The 19,454-nt window shown below is 43.1% G+C and overlaps 1 protein-coding gene across 1 annotated transcript in view; it reads left to right on the forward strand.

The window, feature by feature from the left end:
- Positions 1–497: 497 nt before the first annotated feature.
- JAM2 (junctional adhesion molecule 2) overlaps positions 498–19,454 on the forward strand; it is a 43,323-nt gene continuing 24,366 nt past the window's right edge. The window contains exon 1 of the mRNA XM_059873058.1: positions 498–655. Within this exon, the coding sequence (XP_059729041.1) occupies positions 601–655 (55 nt within the window). The 5' untranslated portion in view covers positions 498–600. The remainder of the gene's footprint in view (positions 656–19,454) is intronic.

The following is a 19,454-nucleotide window of genomic DNA, read 5'->3' on the forward strand; positions in this document are numbered from 1 at the left end:
GTCACTGTGACTTCTTTCGCCTTAAAACAGCGCCTCGCCTCGCCGTCACACGGCTTTTTTGTTAGCCGAAATATCCAAATGTTTGTTCCGTGATTTCACCCCGTTATCCCCACTTCCTCCCTGGGGGGATTTGCCTGAGGGAAACGCACCAACAGGGACAACGCTCTTCTTTGAGAAATTAAATCTTTTCCTAACGAAAAGTTTATTCTGTTGCAACAAATGTCCTTGAGTTTATGAAGATGTCCCCGCTTAAAAACAAATAAATTAACAAAACGGAGAGAAGAACTTCTGGATTCAACACAGCTCAGTCCCCGGGATGCGCGGGGGCACTGCGGGGGCGGCAGAGGAGAGGGATGCTCTCGGCACCGCAGCCCGCCGCGGCTCCCCGCTCCGGGCGGGCGGGCTGGCTGCCAGGGCACATCCCCGCCTCAAGCCCCGGCTCCTGCGCTCCGAGCGGGGAGACGCCTCCTCGGACACGTTAAAAGTTTGGGGCGGCTCCGGCTCCGGAGGAGGCAGAGCGCGGCCGGGCGCTCTAAGAGCTCCGCGGGCGCCGAGCCCCCGGCCCCGGGCACCGCCCCACGCCGCCGCCGCCGCGGGAAGATGGCGAGCAGCAGCCTGTGCATGCTGCTCCTGCTTTGCGTGGGGCTCCTGAGCTGTAAGTGTCCCTGTCCCGCGGGGCTATCGCGAACCGCCGCCTTGGGGGGCTCCCCGGGCTTCCCGAGCCGCTCCGGCGCTGGGCTGCGGGGGACGGTCCCCGCGGAATCTCTGTGTGTGTGTTGAGGGGGATGGCTCCCAGAGGTGTCGCTTCCCCTCCCTCATCCCGGAGCGAGAGGAGCCAAGTCGCGTCTCCAAGAACGAAACGCAAACGAGCGCGTCCCCCGCCACAGCCGGGGCGGTGCGCTCTGATTCTTTCCATGTGTCTTTCCATGTTTTCGCGCAGATGTAACCTGTTTAAGGCCGGCCTGGTTAAGTGCAAGTCAGCGGCCGTCTGCCGCCGTGCAAACTTTAGGATGCGGGCTGCATAGTTTGTTTTTCTGATGGCCTTTGCAAGGTGAATGAAAAAGGGGCGGGAGGGCGTTTTCTGTTGCCAGCACTGGATGCTGCATCTTCGGAACAGACTTGAGTTTCCAGTATTTTTATGCTCCTAACTCCTTAAAAACAAAAGGGTAAGGTTAGAATAAGTTGAACAAAGATTCCCTCGCCGGAAAGCACGCATAAATAATAGGAAAAAAGGGATATGTGCAGCACATACCTACAGAGAACCACTGAATTAACACTAATGTTAGTAGTGCCAGTTGTGATAAGGTTGTCACTTTCAGATCATATCTTACAGTGCTTCTGTTCTATGCTTTTTTTCTGTCTTACTCATATTTGGGGAAAGGGCTGTACATGAAAATAATGTTTTGAAAAACTTACGTAGCACTGTCTTCCAATGAAATGACCACCCAGGACCAGCCCAGAATGGGTTCTCAATCCATTGTAGATGTGGAACATCCATGGTACTGATGCTGGGTATATTTTGAGGTTTACCTTTCATTCCTCTTAAGAGAACGTTACCTAACAGAAAGCTCTGTGTGTGCAAACTCCCTTTTTTTCCCAGAGTCCTGCAGTGGAGATACATGAAGTAATGCATGTCTGATAGGTCTTTGGCTTGGAAATTTTTTTTTCCTCTCTTTTTTCTCCTACAAGACTTTATGGAAATGTTGGGCTGTTAAATGAGCAGCTAGTGCAGAAATTCTCTTTCACATAGTAAATAATAATAATAATAATAATAATAAACATGGGGGGGGTTTAACTTCATTTCTTCTTATTTGCATGATATATCTGAGCAGATGAGACTGCTGTGATTTTTTCTGGCGACAGGTTTCAGTGTGTTCAGGCTGCTCAGCCTTCTGCTTAGTTGTCTGTTGGCAGTGCTGGCTTTGACTGCTAAGGAAATGATAAAGCATGCAATGCAGTGCATCAAAGTCTGGTGCCTAGATTGTTATCAGACTTGGAGGTTTCTTCTTGGTGGGCTTTTTTCCCCTTCCTCTCCCAATTCCAAGGAAACACTAGGTGGAAAGCAAGTTTACAAGCAAGGTGCTGATAAGAACCTTTCTTTTCATGAAGAAAGTGATTGTAGGTGCATGGGTGTGCAAATGCCAATTGTTTGTGGGAGCCAGAGGAAACCCAGGAAGAAATCCAGGCAACCAGAAGTCTGCTGCTGCTCCTGTGGCTGGAGTGTGTTTACATGAACAGTAGGGCTGAGTAATTCAGGTGTCCAAGTCAGGCATATGGGCTGAGCAGTCTCTTATGTGGGACCCATGTGCTCTTGAGATGGTGGGGAATGGGCAGAAACTAGTGAGGAAAAAGAAGTAGTGGTGGATGCCTCAAAGCAGCATAGGGGTTGGCCTCTACCCCCAAGCAACCAGCAACGTGGCAAGAGGACATAGCCTCAGGCTGAGTCCAGGGAGGACGTCAGGAAGAGCATGGAAAAGGTTGTTGAGCATTGGAATGGGCTCTCGGGGAGTGGTAGGGTCACCATCCCTGGAAGTGTTCAAGAAGCAATTGGATGTGGCACTCAGTGCCCTGGTCTAGTTGTGAAGGTGGTGATTGGTCAAAGGTTGGACTCAAAGATCTTAGAGATCTTTTCCAGCCTAAATGGTTCTACAATTCTGTGGTTAAATTGTGGAGCAGGTATAGAGAACTTTCTTGGTAGCTGAGCTGCAGATATCAAAAGCTGTGTAAGTTGGTCATAGGACATCAGCATAGCCAAGGCAGATGATGTTTGAATTGCTTTTCAGTGAGGACTTGCTAAGAAATATTCATGACCTGAACAAATTGTAGTTTCTGTGAGCTAATCTTCCCTTCCACCTTTAATTTAGGGAAAGTAAGGGAGCTGGGAGTCTTTAATCATGTTCTCTCTCAGCACAAGCTTCTGGAATTGACATCTCAAAGTTGTAAAAGGTGCCACAGCGTAAGACTTGTGAGCTCTGTTGGCAAGGCAGAAAATGTACAGAAATTGTTATTAACCATCATGGCTTCATGGGAGAAGATAGCATGTGCTGACCAATTGGCCTTTCTGAGTAGTGTTTAGGTGTGATTTTTCTTAATATTAGTGCACATTGAAATTAGACTTCAGGTGGTGATGCTGGAAGCAAATGCAGAACAATATGTGTGTGTGAGGACAATGCAGAGACAATAAATAGTAGTCTTACCTAAATATTTGATGGAGCTCACTGGGGTAGCTTGAGCAGTAAGTAAGGTGATATTTTGTTTATTTGTTTTGACTCAAGAAAACCCCACTCCTTATTTCTCAGAAACCTTTCACTCAGATACAGAGATTCTAGACCAAAGAAGACTTTTGTTTCTTTCCCTCCCCCAACCCTGACCATCATAAAGCATGACTGTATTGCTGTAGGAATTGACAGTGGAAGTGTTTAAACTATGCTTTTTTGACTATATGTGATACACAACTGATGTACTCAAAATTGAGACTATTGTCAACCCTCAGCCTTTTGTTGAACCCTGGATTAGCTTGGTAGGAACTGATTTCTAAATTAGGCCATGTTCAGGTGAGATGGGATTTCTTAAATTTGCAAGACTTTATACTTCTCTAGTAATATCTGTTCAGCATAATGCTATAAAGCAGACAGCCTGGTTTTGGAGGAGCAGTGGGGGAAGAGGCATCAACTGAATGTTCATCCTCTTGCTGAGTTGGGTGAGAAGCAGTATTTCTTTGCTAAAGGCTGCTCAAGTTTTAGAAACATGCACAGACTCTTAGACACTACAACACAAGCTGGAGGAGGATAGTAAACTGCTAATATATAAACAAACAAATAAAAACTAGGTACAGAAGAGCAATGCTTGTTTCTGGTCTCAGCCTAACATTTTCCATTTATGACTGTGGTGAGACTGCTCAAGATATCCATATGCTTCTAAAACTGACACAAATTGACATGGCAGGAAAGGCTATTTCTGTCTTTAAAAGGGATACATGCTTCTCTCTTGCTTTTTTAATAACCTTTACAATTTCACCCTCTTGCTTAGATTCTCATGCCTCAGAAGAAACTGGCTGTGAGTTACTGGTATGTCTCACAGAAATCATGGCTTTTGCTGCATTTCAAAACAGCAAGTCATGCTGTTTTCCCTAAACCTGGGCATGCTGCTTAGAAGGGGCTCTGTATTCCTGAGAGGGCCCAGCCACAAGTGTTGCTGTTCTGTCTCTCCCTCTCTCCAGCAGAGAGGAGGCAGAGACAGCTCTTCCTTGGTTGGCCCCATGGTATCATTCTTCTAGGCTGCTGGCCCCACAGACTACTATTGCATGTGCAAAAGAGAAAATGAGGGTGGCTGTCTTCCCTCACTGTATGGAGGAGACAAGAAACATGCCTGGAAATGTTGCATCAAGACAGTTGCAATTCCTTGTTTCTTTTTTAAGGTGGATGAATGCAAGAGGAGGATTTGATTTTGTAATTGCTTGGCCTCTGAGGTCCTGTTTTCTCAGCTTTAAAGTTGCAACAATTCTTTGTTCATGTTGTAGGATACATATTTCTGGGGATTGTGAATATCATAGGGCATCTGGCATTCATAATGACAATTAAAACTACCACTGTGAGTCACAGATCTAATTGAGCCTGGATGAGGTCTTCCCATTGGCTATTTAACTGAATTACACAAAGATATTTATGTGATTATTTCCTGTATTACACCTGTAATTCCTGCTGCAGCCTGTTTTGGTAGCTGCCAGGTTCTGTTTCAGAAACTGGCTGATGCCAGTGCAAATGATTTGGTGAGAATACAGAAGTAGCTGAATTTTGACATCATCTTTTCAGTTGATTGATTTAACAGAACACCTGGTTTCATCTTTCATGACCTAGAGCAACCGAACTTGTCTGTGTTCACTGACTAACTCCAAATGTTATTTGGGGTGTGTGCAGACCTGTTTTTAAAGAAGTGAACTAAAAACATTACAGCAGACACTTACCCTTCCTCCAAGGGTATCCCAGGTCCTTTAATTTTTCTCAAGTGCTGGTGGTCACTGAGGAGAAGTCTGTAAGACAGAAGTCCTCTTGCGAAGTATGGGAGAATCTTCTTGTACATTTGATATTAAGAAAATTCAGTTTCCTCATAAATTCACATGAGTAAATAATAGTAGTGTTTCTTCACTGAAGATAGACAGTGACATGCATGTGAACCTTCTGCAGCAGCAGTAAGCAAGCTTCCTTTGTTCGAGGGGGAAGAGATTTGAGTTGGTGGTGCTTTTAGAGAGCCAGGAACAGCTAGTAATATAGTTCTGCAGTTGAGATGTAAAAGTTTCCATCTGGTATGATCTACTTAGAATCCATCAACACTCAAAATGTAATCCTTGTGTTGGAGCACTTCTGAAGACACTTGCTCCCTGCACATGGTGAACCCTTTTAGGAACACTTTTCTTAAAGTAAGGCTTAGTGTCATATACTTTCCCTTAGGAATGCTAGAGGTGACTCCAGTACAAATGCTTATGTAAAGGAAGGTTACTTAGAAAATAAATATCTTGTATATTAAAGCAATTGAAGCACAAGGCAGACATATGTATTTGTCCTTGCAGACTCTTTGCCAGGGCCATATGGAATGGCTGAACTCCCTTGAAGTTATATAATAGTATCAAGCAAAACAAAATTTGCATAAAATAGTGTCCTTGTGGATGTGTACAATGAGCTGTCTTACTGCTGTTTTTTCTTGTTTTGCTGGGGTTTTTTTCCCACCATGTTAACATTGTGGCAGTTTTGTATATATGTTGGAAAAGAGATGGTTTACAAGTTCTTGCTGCCTAGTTCATGGGCTAGTTTAGTTCTGGTTCAGTACCATGGGGAGAGCACTTTAATGGAAACTGAGGGAAATGTTATGTGGAAGCTGTTTATTTTTTTGCAAGTCATTCATTCTATTCTGGTTAGCTCACCCCCTCTCCCACCCCACTTTTGTTAAGCTAACTTTGTTACAGTTTTACTTTCTAGCAGGTCTTCTCCCATCCCCGGTACTTTTGAAAGAACCAGCAAAGCATTTCTGCAGAAAAGCCAGTCACATCTTCCTCAAAGCACTGTGATTGTTCTGTAATTCAACTTCAGGAAGCTTAAAGCAAATATTATGGTGTCTTGTAATCAAGACAAATTATTTGTTTCCTTCATCTAAATGCTGGGTTTTTTTAGAGAATGGAATATGTATTTCAAAGAAATGAGACAGCAGATGAGGCTGGAGAAGCATTTGGATGATTGCCATTGCTTGCACTCACCTGTATTTCCAAAGTCACTTTTTTTCCTGGAGGATTCCATCTAGTTTTGTGACCTCTATGCTCACAATATATCATCAAGCGCTCAAGTGCTTACATAAAATTTCTTTAACTGGGCAGAAAGTAAGCTTGGCAGCTGAACATCTGGTCCTGCTCACTTGTTGGTTTCTAACACAGTGGGAAGTGGAGGAGCTTTTGGAGAAAGAAGAAGGGGAAAATGGCAATTTCTGAAAAGAGCATGTCATATAACAGTCGTAGTTGTTGAAGCACTAGTAAGTCTGTAAACCTTTCTGGTTAATAAAAATTAAAGCAGGCATCCAATTTCTCCCAAAGATTTTTTTGTAGGGGAAAAACATGGAAAAAAAAAATCTGGTACTGAACCTTTTTGAATTATTCCTTTTTAGAAGTTCAAAACTTAGCAGTTTTCAGTAAGAGAGATTAAAATAAAACTTGAATTAAAATAGCTACAATTTTATTCTGGTTGCTTAAAGAGGTACAAAATGGTGAGATTTTTACCTGGAAAGAACAGACCCTACAAGTATGAAGTTTCAATAGATATATTTCATAGCTCTTAGGTGGATTAACATCTTAAGGATTGAAAATGCTTTTGACCCCATCCAAACCACTGGATCAGATTTAAAGGGGGACAAAACATATTACTGTCTGGATGGAAAAATGATTTATTATATTTTTTTGATACTAGATAATTATAACGAAACAGGCTATATTTGTTGTTCACAAACTTCTGATATACTTCTTGGAGGTAATGATGGAAAATTCCTGAGAAATCACATTTGCTCAAATTAATATAATATACAAGCCAAAATTATTGTACCTCAGCCTGCAGAAAGTGCCCAGTATGAACTGGGAGACAATCTTGGGGATGTTATGCAGACTTGTGTATGTTTGTTGGAGTTGGACAAGCATTTGTGTTTGGATTACTTGTAAAACTATGAGGAAAATATAGGCAGTGTGAGAAACAACCACTCACTTTAAAATTTCAAAGGTTTACTAAACCTTAACAAATACAACAAATGACTGAATAAGGAGAAAGAACAGCACTGGGAGCGTGGAACTAAACCACCACGTGCTCACCCACAAAATGGCTGCTCCACCTTTTATACTCCTGGTGTTGCATCAGGTAACCCCAGCCCCTCCCAAAGTCTGTCAGTCAGCTCTTCTCTGTCCACTGGTGGAGACTCCTTTCTTGCAGTTTGATGGAAGGTCAGGTGTTGCCATGCTGTGCCCCCCAGCAACAAGCCTGCCCTCCCCACAAATGCCCTGACTACCAAAGCCATCCCGTGACAACAATAAAATGGGAGGGGAAAGAGCACTATGGGGAGAACACCTCACAATAACATAACTATACATCAATAAAACTTCTTAACATACGCATAATATTAATCTCCTAATTGTGAGAGCCAACCATTGCATTACCCATCTATAACATGCAGAAAAACAGCAATTTAATGCCTACTATGTGAGGCAGACAGCAGTTTGCCACTAGAATGTATAGACAGTGCTTTTCTCTGGAGGCCCTGTCTCGTAACTGAAGCCTTCTAGTAGCTAGCAAAAATGAGTAAAAAAATGTTGGAAGTTAGAATGTTTCCTTTTTTTTTCTTCTTTCTCTCAGGGAATTTTCTTCCATTTGTTGCCTAAGAGATGATAATGATGATACTTATGAGACGAAAGATGTGGCTGAGAGGAGGAGGAGGAGTGGGGGGAAGGGTGCAGTTAGCCACCCTCTTAGCTGGAAGGCTTTCTCTTGGGAAGAGCAGAGATACCATGTGGTTTTGGCTGGTCACTGGAGCTAGGCTCAGCTCCTTGTTCTCTGTCACCTTCGGGACAGAGAAGAATGGTCAGGCTGGTGCTGCTGTGGGGAGAATTCGCTGCCTCCACAGAGCTCTGTCCCTCATGTCCTTCACTGCTTCTCTTACTGTGGGTGAGGCTTTGATCATAAGAGGGGCCATTGTACTGGTACCTTTCAACACCCGACCTCACTGGAAAGGACGAGGTCATCAGCTTGGGTGCCTTAGCAGATGACCCGGGACCCTTGGGGAGGAAGCATCTCCTGGCTGCCATATGCAGCTCCGCTGTCTTCTACCGCTTTTTGCTACACTTTAACCTAACAGCCCGTGGTGCCCGCCCAGGCATGCCACAGCTCCAGAGCTTTTGCTACACCTTGTTTTGTCACCCCAGTTGTTCTCGCCTCTGCTGTTCCAGTCTTCTGCTCCGAGGTTCCTGCTGTAGTCCATATTGCCATCTGGAGTGGCACTGGGACTGGCTGCCGCAGCCCTGCCATGATTTTTTAAAGGAATCCCCTTTTCCATCTCTCCCGCCAGCCCACCCGCCAAGGCCATGTACAGAGGCGGCCGAGCTCATGCCACAGCGCCCCCTGCAGCTGCGGGGGAATCATCGCACCTGCACGGCCGGGGGCCAGCAGCGCCCCTGCTGGCTGTGACCGGAACTGCACCGAAGGGGAAAGCGCTTGATGGACTGAAGCTGTTATACGGTCTCAAGGGATTTTTTTCTGTTTGCTGCTGCTGATGTTGTTGTTTGCTTGCATTTGTGAGAAACGACTGCTCACTTTAAACATTTTTAAAGGTTTATTTCAACCAAAACAAAAAGTACAACAAGAGGACTAAATAAGGAAAACCAGCGCTGGAAGCTGCCCTGTGGCTGGCTACCACATGGCTGGCTCTTCTTCAACTTGGATGCTTCGTCTTTTATATCTCTAGCCCCTCCTAGAACCTTGTCAGTCAACTCCTTCCTTGCTGTCCAGTGGTGGAAGTCACTTTCTTACATTCTGATAGGAAATCAGGTGCTGTCATAGTAACAAGCCAACCTTCCCAAGTGCCCAGATTGCCATGCTGGGGGGGGACACATTGCAGTAACATAACTATACATTTATAAAACTTCTTTTAACATACCTACAATCTTCACCTCTTAATTGTGAGAGCCAACCATCTCATTACTCATCTATAACATGTTGTTTTATATATATATATATATATATATATATATATATATATATATATATATATATATATATATACACATATATATATATACACTTTCTAGTAAAGAACTGTTATTCCTTTTCCCATATCTTTACCTGAAAGCCCTGGAATTTCGAAGTCATAATAATTTGAAGGGAAGGTGGTCATATTTTCCATTCCAAGGGAGGTTCCTACCTTGCATGGCAGGCACCTGTCTTTCAAACCAAGACAAAAACATCTCTAAAACTATATGTGTAGAATGTATTGGTATGTTCAGGTGCATGCTCTGGGTCGCTCTTGTGCTCTAGTACCCTTACTGTTTCCATAAAATGGTCTTAACAGTAAATATTGATTATTTGCACTTTAAACTATTGGGCCATCTAAGCTGATTTTTCTGCTCTTTCTCCAGTCTTTGAGGAGGTCACCGACAAAGGAGAGAAATTCTCTTAAACTCCTGGCTTTTTTGTGTCTCTTGTTTAATGTACCCCTGAGCCAGATTGACTGGGATTTTGGGAAGTGTGACAGGACTTTGGTTCAGCTTTGATACTGTCCAGAACAGTGGTGCTGAGCACTTCTGAAACTGGGATTCATGCAAGCTGTCCAAGCTATTTAATAACAAAAGGCAATATTCTGTATTTGGGCAGTCTGGTTCCCTGCCTAAATAGAGAAAAGTCTGGGTGGGGATGAGAAGTGATGGCTTTGATGTGGCAGGACACAGGAGCACTGCTGGCCAGGAATCCCTGCAGTGCTTCCCTCTGAGGATGGTGAGGCCCTGGCACAGGTTGCCCAGAGAAGCTGTGGCTGCCTCATCCCTGGAAGAGTCCAAGGCCAGGTTGGGTGGGGCTTGGAGCAACCTGCTCTAGTGGAAGGTGTCCGTAGCCATGGCAGAAGGATGGAACAAGATCTGGAAGAAGATATATTCTTTAATAACTTCCACCAGGTAAATGCCTATTGTTCAATTGCTTGAAACATAGACGTTTCCAGTGAGGAATTCATACTGCACATGAACAACTCCATCTTGTTTGAGATGTTTGCAACACTTGTAGGAATGATTAAATAGAAGAGGATTATCCCTAAACCCAAAGACTATAAAAGAGAGACATCTCTGATGTAAAGTAGGGAGATGCAGCTGTAGTGGAAATAGGGTTAAATATCAAAAAGTGGCCTTTTGGGCTGAAGTAGTTCATGGTTTTGTTACTTGCCAGTCTTAGAAGCCTTCACATAATTCCACTTCTAAGTAACTTGCCTTTTTTTTTTTCCTCCCTTTCATAAATAAGATCTATGTCCTGGATATCAGCTAGTGCCCTGAAATGTATTTCTGAAATGTATTAGGCATAAAGAGTAAATGGAATTATTCTCTATGTGTTCAATGAAGTGTTGTTGAAATGATGACTCAGGAGTATTTGCAGAAGTTAATGTACTTGTCTTCTATAGCAGTTGTCTTCAGACTCTTTCAGTTGTCTTCAGACTCTTGTTTTGGGGGATAAAAAGTCATCTGGGAAAGCTCTGACAACAGGGAATCAGCAATATTTGTAGAGACTGACTAAAGATTTTTTCAGCTTTGATTTTTCCCTGCCACTGCACACTGTTTCTTATTTCATTTATGTTCCAGTTGTATCTCTAGCTGTGTTGTCAAAACAGGAACAATCCACACAGTTACTACTCACTTTCCAGTTGTGTTTAAGTTCTTAGCCACCTTTCTAAGGGGTAAGAAGGGAGGGAAAACGGTGCTACAGAGGCTTTGCCCAATTGCTGAAAGACAGAGGCTTTCTAACATAAGTAGCTGTTGGGAGGACTGATTTTTGCGAGAAAAGAATGAAGTGATGCTTCTGTAAGCATTTGCACATATTTAAAGTTTATTCAAAGCTTTTGAAAGCTATGTGAAAGAGAGCAGAGAAAGAGGAGGGAGACAGTCAACTCTTTTGTAGGTACAGACTTTCAGGTGCAGAACATATTTCCTGAGTTAGCTCTGTCACAAGGCACACTATTTAAATAGTGTGTTCGGTGTAGATATATTAGTGACTTAAACACTCTCAGTTTTGGAATGGGACTAATCAGTTTTGAAATGGGGAAAATTATCTACTGCTTTGTGTTGCTGTTAAAGCTGCAATCTTGCATCTGCATGCTGTGTTTGAATCCCTCGTACGTTTATGAAGCCCTGCTGAAATCTTGCATGTAAAAAAAAAAAAATCTGGTTATTGTAGATTGCCAGTTGTGTTGACTGAAGGGTAGACAGTTCATTCTTAAGCTGCCTCTGCTGTGGGATGGGATACATGTGCTGGGTGGACAATTATCTCCAAGGAAGTTTTATGGCTAAATAGGACAAGAGGCTCTGTTATAAAATTAGACTGTTTAAGTAGAAGATATGTGTAGACTTGGCTATGAAGAGTTGCATACAAAGAGTTGCAATACATATCTGTAAACTCTGAAGTGGATAATCTTTCCTGTATAAGAGTAATTAATTTTGTCCTGTAAAGAACCTATTCCATTTCTGCCTAAACAGAACAACACCTGATGCTCATAAACAATAAAAACTTACGGGCTTATTTTTCAAAGGGTTCTTTCAGCAGAACTGTTGAACTTTGGCTGAGTTGGCAATGAGTTTGTCTTTGGGAAGAGAAATTCTGGTAGCAATGTATTATTCAACAAGCCATCTTGTTCCCTTTCTTGATTTCTTGGCCACTCATAGAACTGCTGATGCTCTGTACCATCCAGGCTCATTGCAATAAGTTCAGCCCTGCAACGACAGTGGGAATAAATCTGTAAATGTGCTAGATCCTGTTATAAAAACAAAACTGTTCTGTGAATTTCGAGCTGAACTCTGAAGACCTTATTTTGTGATCACAGTATTTATGCTGATGCCTGAATAAGTTGTTTCCCAGTATAGTCCTTGGACTGATCCTCAGTCAAAGTGGTATTATTTTGTCCTATTGTAATCAGGACCAGGACAATGATTGTCATCCTGTCCTGGGCACTGGTGAGGCCACCCCTCAAATCCTGTGTCCAGTTCTGGGCCCTCACTGCAAGAAAGACATGGAAGTGCTGGAGCATGTCCAGAGAAGGGCAAGAGAGCTTGAGAAGAGTCTGGAGCACAAGTCTGATGAGGAGCTGCTGAGGGAGCTGGGAATTTTCAGCCTGGGAAAAGGAGGCTCAGGGGGCAACTTCTCACTTTGTAAAACTCCCTGAAAGGAAGGTGTAGCCAGGCTGGGCCATGCTCTCTCCCAGAGAACAAGTGACAGGACAACAGGAATGGCCTCAAGTTGTGTCAGGGAACATTCAGGTTGGACATTGGGAAGAAATTCTTCTTTAGAAGTGATCTCAAGTATTGGAATGGGGTGCCCAGGGAGGTGTCCAATGAGTGGCTGGACATGGCACTCAGTGCTCTGGTCTGAGACAATATAGGGATTGGTCACAGGATGGACTTGATGGTCTTGGAGGTCTTTTTCAGCCTTAATGATTCTGTGACTTCTAAAGGAACCTTTAAGCAATAATTGTGTCACCCAAGTTTCTAGAGCATCAATATGCCATAAGCACTTGGTTATAAAGGGAATACAGGCAGAAGTAGGCAAAGTACATGACAAAACATTAGCTTAAAGCAGCATATATGCTTATATGGCAGACATGGCTTAATAACATATGTTGATCTATTGACTCTAACAATGTTGATTTCTTCTAATCAACCTTCTCCTTTGAGTGTGAGAAACATCTTCTTTTTGTTCTAGCTTCTCTAGGCATGTGTTAGCCTTAATGGAATTAGAGTAGCTTCAATCTTGTTCAAATGTGCCAGAAGATGTTTCTATAAAATTTGGTATTAAACAACCAAATTAAAAACTAAATTGATGATATTATATGTGTTATCGAGGTTTTGCAGACAGCCACTTTAACCACCAAACTTTTAAGAACGGAAGTTCTGCTGGAGATAGTAGTGACACAGGGGGCAGAGCCCTTAGTTACATGTGGTTTACTCTAAAAAAAATAAAAAGAAATCATGGCTTTAAAAAATATTTTTATTGTCTTTTTATAGAATTGCAGGATTGCTGACTTTTTTTTGGTTTTATTTTTGTCTCAGTTTGAGACAATTTAAAGAACACTGGAATGAGTTGCCTCCTCTAAAGGATTCCAGCAATTCCTTTCCAGCAATAGAAATGAATACTAATAGATGAAAAAAAAAAAACAAACACACAACAAGTGTGGTTAACAAACAGAATGTCCTCAAGGCAGGGGAAAAAGTAAATAACTGCTAGATATCAAACTGTTAGATTTCACCCCCAACACACTGGAACAAAGACCCAAAATTCCAGAAATTACCTGCTCTCAACATGCAATACGGGATGGTGTCAGCTTCTGTCTTGGGAAGGCAGAAGCTTTCACGGAGCAGTTCCAGCAGCAGACGGAGGCCTGGTGGCTCATCTGGCATCAGCCTTCTCCCCAGGACAAAGTACAGCAGACCACAGCAGGTAAAGCAGCTGGGCTGGAGCCTCTCAGTGTGTTTTCTTCCCAGCTCGGCATGGTTCATGGAGTCTGGCTTCCATCGGAGCAGGGCAGCTCTGCTCCTGCTGACACAATGTCCCTGGTCTCTGACCAGGAGCTGCTCAGGTCACCTTAAGGGAGCCCAAAGGCTGCTACTGCAGCATCTCCAAGCCAAGGAAAGGAAAAGCTTTTTGGCTGATCCAAAAACCAAACCAGCCCAGCAAAACCCACGCTGCACAGAGCCATGAAAATGCTGCGCAGGAGCTTTTAAAAATGCTCATACAAAAGCAATACTCGTCATCTCCCTGGTCCCCCACACACCAGGTCTTGGGCTACAGGGTCTTAAAGATACAATCCCCATTTTTGGGCACAGACCCGAGGATTGTGGAATACACTACCATAATAAATCACTTTAAGACAATTTTGCAACAGTGAAACAGCTTAGTGTAAGTACCTGCAGACAAGATCATCAAATCCCATTACATGAAGGAGCAAACCACTGAATTGTGAATATTGGCTCATGTACTGAGCTTTCCCTTCTTCTGGTGCAAAGCTGTAAACTGTTTCATCAGGGAAGTACTTTAGAGGATGTGGCTCCTAAAACATCTTTCCTGTGGAAAGCTGGGATGATCACTGAGTTAAAACTTATGCTTGATTTAAAAATAGATAAGACATAGAGTTTGTTCGTTCCTGTTTCCTGTCTAACTTACCAGTATTGTTCTAATGTTTTCTAATCTGAATACCTGTATGCTGCTTTGCTTGTGTAGCTTTTACTGTGATGAAGACTGCAGTGTTTTGTAGTTGGGTGTTTTAATTTTCTTTGTCCCCTTTAAAGAAAACTTGGCATCTCTTATACTGTGACCTATTGTTCCTAGCTCTACCTTCCGGAGGATTTCTTCTAATCAACCTTCTCCTTAGAGTGTGAAAAACATCTTCTGTTTGCTGTAGCTTCTCTTGGTATGTGTTAGCCTTAATGGAATTAGAGTAGCTTGTCTGGTTCAAATATGACAGAAGATGTTTCTATAAAATTTGGCATTAAACAACTAAATTATCTATTAAAGGCCTGTAGAATTAAAATTTAAAATATGCATTCATACTCTAAACTACAAAGTTGATTGAAGGTACTGGTCATCAAACATGGCTGTTAGTTGCTTCTGCCAGGAAGGGACTATTGAGCAACCTTGGCAATGTAAAAGAACTTGTGAATGAAAATGGGATGAGCAATTTGGCCATTGCATTTGGATTTTAGGAAGGGTTCACAATATTCTTTTAGCTGTGAGAACTGGAAATCATGTTCCCTGCTCATATTGGCAAAGAACCTGGTCTTTAGTCTGGAGGACAAAAAGCTTTAAAACTAAGTTCTGTGCTGTCTAATAGGATGCAGTCCTAAAATTCATGGTTCAAGTGACATTTACACAAGTGAAACCACCACTCCCACCTCCAGTTACTGGAAACACCTCAGAAGTCCTAAATTCACAAAGCATTGCACAAGACCTTTGCTGAATATTTAGAGAGCAGCCTACTAGTGTTGGAGGATTTTTTTTCTTTTAAATGGGCATGCTAAATAGAATGAAGTCATAGTAGTGTGTCCCAAAGTCAGAAAAATTTGAATGAGAAAAAGCATGTGTAACACCCTTTTTAAAAACTCACCTCAAGGAGTTACACACATTGCATATAGAAGAATATTCTAGGTCAATATTGGCTTCAGAGAGAATGGGATTTTTTAAAAAATTAAACTCTTTCAGATGTTTTATCTCCTTCATTGGTGGAACAGAGTGGGATATAAGGTGGCAATGCTGACTTGGTCGTTATACTTTGCTGCAAATGAGACATTTGTTTGTAGTTGGCCAAATTAGCTATCCTGCCTGCTATTTGAGAGATTTTCTGTGCATAGTTCTGGTTAGTTAGCTACTCCTATACCTTTAGAAGCCAGAACTTAATACAGTGTTGTATGTACTCATCCTCTGCAGTGTGTTTTGTAGTAATATTGAGATTAATCAAAAAGGTGTTGTTGAGAAGATCCATTTGAGAGGGACTGAGGATGACAGACAGGTTGAAACTGGATGATCTTTAAGGTTTTTCCCAACCCAAATCATTATATGATTCTATGATGAACAGGAAATTCGGTTTCAGCTTAAATTAAGAGGACTAACTACAGGATGAAACACCCCCTCACTTTACCAATGTATTTACTTAGAACAATTTTAAATTATACTGTCAAGGTGTTCCTCCTAAACATCTGGAAACATGCTCCAACAGTTTGGGAACTTGTCTGACTTCACTGGTTCTGAATGAGCAAGGGCTCAAGTTTCATATGGAGTATACTGGAATTGTAAGTAATACTGGTTGATACAGTTTGAAAGTAAACAAAATCTGTTTTCAGGATTTTAAGATAAATAATGTGTGTATTTATAGGTTTATAAATGAGATGACTTCATGAAAGCGTTTATTCTTTCCAAATTGTTTGGCAATTCCAGCAAAAGTCACTTAAAGGTTGTGGGAGACTTCAGAGATCTCTGTCACAAACTGGGGGCCAGAATGGTTGTGTTCATCTGGGGAGTGGTGGGGTATTGTTTGTTTCTTCTAGTTTTCCAACTTTCTTGTGCTTCAGAGCTGATTTTACAGTTGATGTAAATCAGTCTTGGTACTACTGACTTCAGAGGGACACGCTGGTTTGCCCTGGGTACCAAGCTTTATTTTGCAAATTTAATTACATTATGCAGTTTCACTAGGTGTTTGCACAGGGAAACACCTGTTTCTGCTGGATTGTTACCCCTAGAAATGCAAAGGGAAATCTGTTTGTCCAGCTTCAGCTTTGCTCTGTGTGATATGAGGGGGGTGGGACAGCAGTGGTAAGGGGCTTCTACACCAATGGCCTATTCACATAGTCTATTGAAAAATAGTGGCACTAGACACATGTTCTCAGCATCCTGATGCATCTTAAAATAGGCAACAGCTGAAGCAGCTATAGGCTCTCACTGCATTTATAAGCTGTCTTTGAGCTGCCGATGAGTTGCTGTGGAAACCATTGCTGAGCAGGACCAGGAGATGGCTGGAAAATAGGCTTTTTTTGAGAGCCTGACTAGTTTAAACCCCCATCCCCCATTTGCAGAAGCTCCCTCTGAATTGCCATGGAGACAAGAGGAGTACTGGTGTTTTGAGACTTGTAAAAGTGAGAGCTATAAATATTTATTTGGCTAACAGCATATGCTTTCTGTGGTGTCTCTCTGTTGGAATAAACTCCATGCTACATTGAACCTTTGCAAGTTGTGCATTCTGTGCATTCAAACCCTTCCTCTCTTCTGTGAGTAGAAAAGAAGGAAGTAATATAAACATTGAAGGGAATTAAATTTTACATTTTGATTATTAATTATAAAAAATTAAATTATAATTTTTCCTCAGTATTTCCCCCTCTCATGAAGTACTCTTTCAGTGTTGGGGACTACTGAAAGCACTTAGGAGGCTGTTGAGTTTATCTAAAATTGTTGTACTTCTGTGTTCAGTTTTTCAGAAAGGCTGACCTACATAATCTCTTGCTTTCTTGCCCTGCGCCACTTGACTTTTTTTCCCTTCCACTTTCTTCTCTACAAGCACTTCAAGTTTTGTGTTTCCAGAGCCAACTGTCCTTGGGGCTCTGAAATGAAATTAACCATTACCATGACCTTAAATTCTTAGGACTCCCACTGATAACTTTAGATAATTGGCTCTGGAAGCTTCAAAAGTCTTAACAAAAGTCTTTTGTTACTTTTACTTTAAAGACTTTTTCTTTTTTTTTTTCTTTTTCTTAACTTGAAAACTAAGACTAAAACACCATGACGGATGTGCTGACTTTCCAGATTTCACTTAACAGTCCCCACAAAGCTAAGGATTAAGGTAACTGAGTGACTGAAATTCAGGGGTTTTTGCCTATTTTCCTTCCAGTGATGTGGGATAACTTCCTCTAGCTCTTGTTCAAAATTTGAGGTCTTAATGCTGTGTTTATGTTGTTAACTTAATCACAGGGTCACAGAATGGATAGCGGGGACCTTGTTGGAGACTGAAATGTTATGATTTATGGCTTAAACATCTTTATGAAGGACTTTTGCCTATTACAGCAAAGGTGTATAACAATAACAACACTGCACCAGCAAAGCCCACCCTGGATGGGCCTCCTGACTGAAAACCCTGAACTGTGGTTTAACCACCTAAGGCAGATTGAGATAAAAAGACATTATTGTGTGAAGCATCTGGAAGAGCATCCACCACAGGGCCCAGCCCAGCACCTTTGGGGTAGAAGCCCCAGCCCCAGGTTTTTCTGCTGCCAGGCTCACACAGATCCCTACACCAAAGCAGGGAAGGAGGAGAGATTTTGGGTGTGTGGCATGGCCTCTGGCCAGATGCAGTGAACACCCATCCTCCACTGGGCAGACTGGCCCAGCTGTGGGGCCTTCCACCCCTGGAAGGCCACATCTGTGTGAGGGACAACTGAGGGGGTGTCATGGCTCATCAAAGGCCCCTCACCAAAGGGGTCCCCAGACCCTGCACTGCACATGATCCTACGTGATGCAACAGATCCTCAGTCTTGCAAGGGACAGTGTGAAACTTGCCCACTGCCCACCAGGAGGTTCCCCTGTGTTCTCAACTGCCCAAATGTATAATTATCCATTGGATTCTACGACTTTTTGGTGGATGACCTTCATTGCCAAGAAGACGAGATGAAGGGAAGCAGGGAGACATCACTGGGGACCTTGGAAGGGGTGATACATTTCTACTTGATCTCTGCCACTCTCCCTGTTCCCCACACACCTCCCTCCCTCCCTCCCTCCCTCCCTCCCTTCCTTCCTTCCTTCCTTCCTTCCTTCCTTCCTTCCTTCCTTCCTTCCTTCCTTCCTTCCTTCCTTCCTTCCTTCCTTCCTTCCTTCCTTCCTTCCGCCACTTCCGCCACTTCCGCCACTTCCTTCCGCCACTTCCTTCCGCCACTTCCTTCCGCCACTTCCTTCCTTCCTTCCTTCCTTCCTTCCACTTCCTTCCGCCACTTCCTTCCTTCCACCACTTCCTTCTGCCACTTCCTTCCTTCTTTCCGCCACTTCCTTCCTTCCTTCCTTCTGCCACTTCCTTCCTTCCGCCACTTACTTCCTTCCTTCCGCCACTTCCTTCCTTCCTTCCTTCCACCACTTCCTTCCACTTCCTTCCGCCACTTCCTTCCGCCACTTCCTTCCGCCACTTCCGCCACTTCCTTCCGCCACTTCCGCCACTTCCTTCCGCCACTTCCTTCCTTCCTTCCACCACTTCTTTCCACCACTTCCTTCCTTCCGCCACTTCCTTCCTTCCTTCCTTCCCTCCCTCCCTCCCTCTCTCTCTTCCTTTCCAGCTGTGAATACTCCCAGTCTCTCTCCAGCATGCACTGGCAGAGGTTGGCATTCACCAAGCAGAGCTGATGGAAGGGGAAGGCTGCTAAACACAGACCCTGACAGAAGAGTGGGTGGGGAAGAGTGGTGTGTCTGAGCCCTGGGTGCCTGTCAACAGCTGTCAGAGTTAAAATGGTCCAGCCTGCTGGTGCCACTCCAAACAGGGCTGGTAGCCTTTGGGTTGTAGCAGCCACATCTTGGACTACTAAGAAGAATGGGAGTTATTAGTCTGGGTGTTTTTTGATAATTCATAACTTGTGCTCTCCAAAGGTAGGCAGCTTTTCCTTCCTCTTCCCCTTTTATGGACTATGCAGTCTGTGGGCTACTTCTAGAGAACTGCTGAGCTGCTTGGAT

The sequence above is a fragment of the Haemorhous mexicanus genome, chromosome 2 (genome assembly GCF_027477595.1).
Source record: "Haemorhous mexicanus isolate bHaeMex1 chromosome 2, bHaeMex1.pri, whole genome shotgun sequence".
Taxonomy (NCBI): Eukaryota; Metazoa; Chordata; class Aves; order Passeriformes; family Fringillidae; genus Haemorhous; species Haemorhous mexicanus.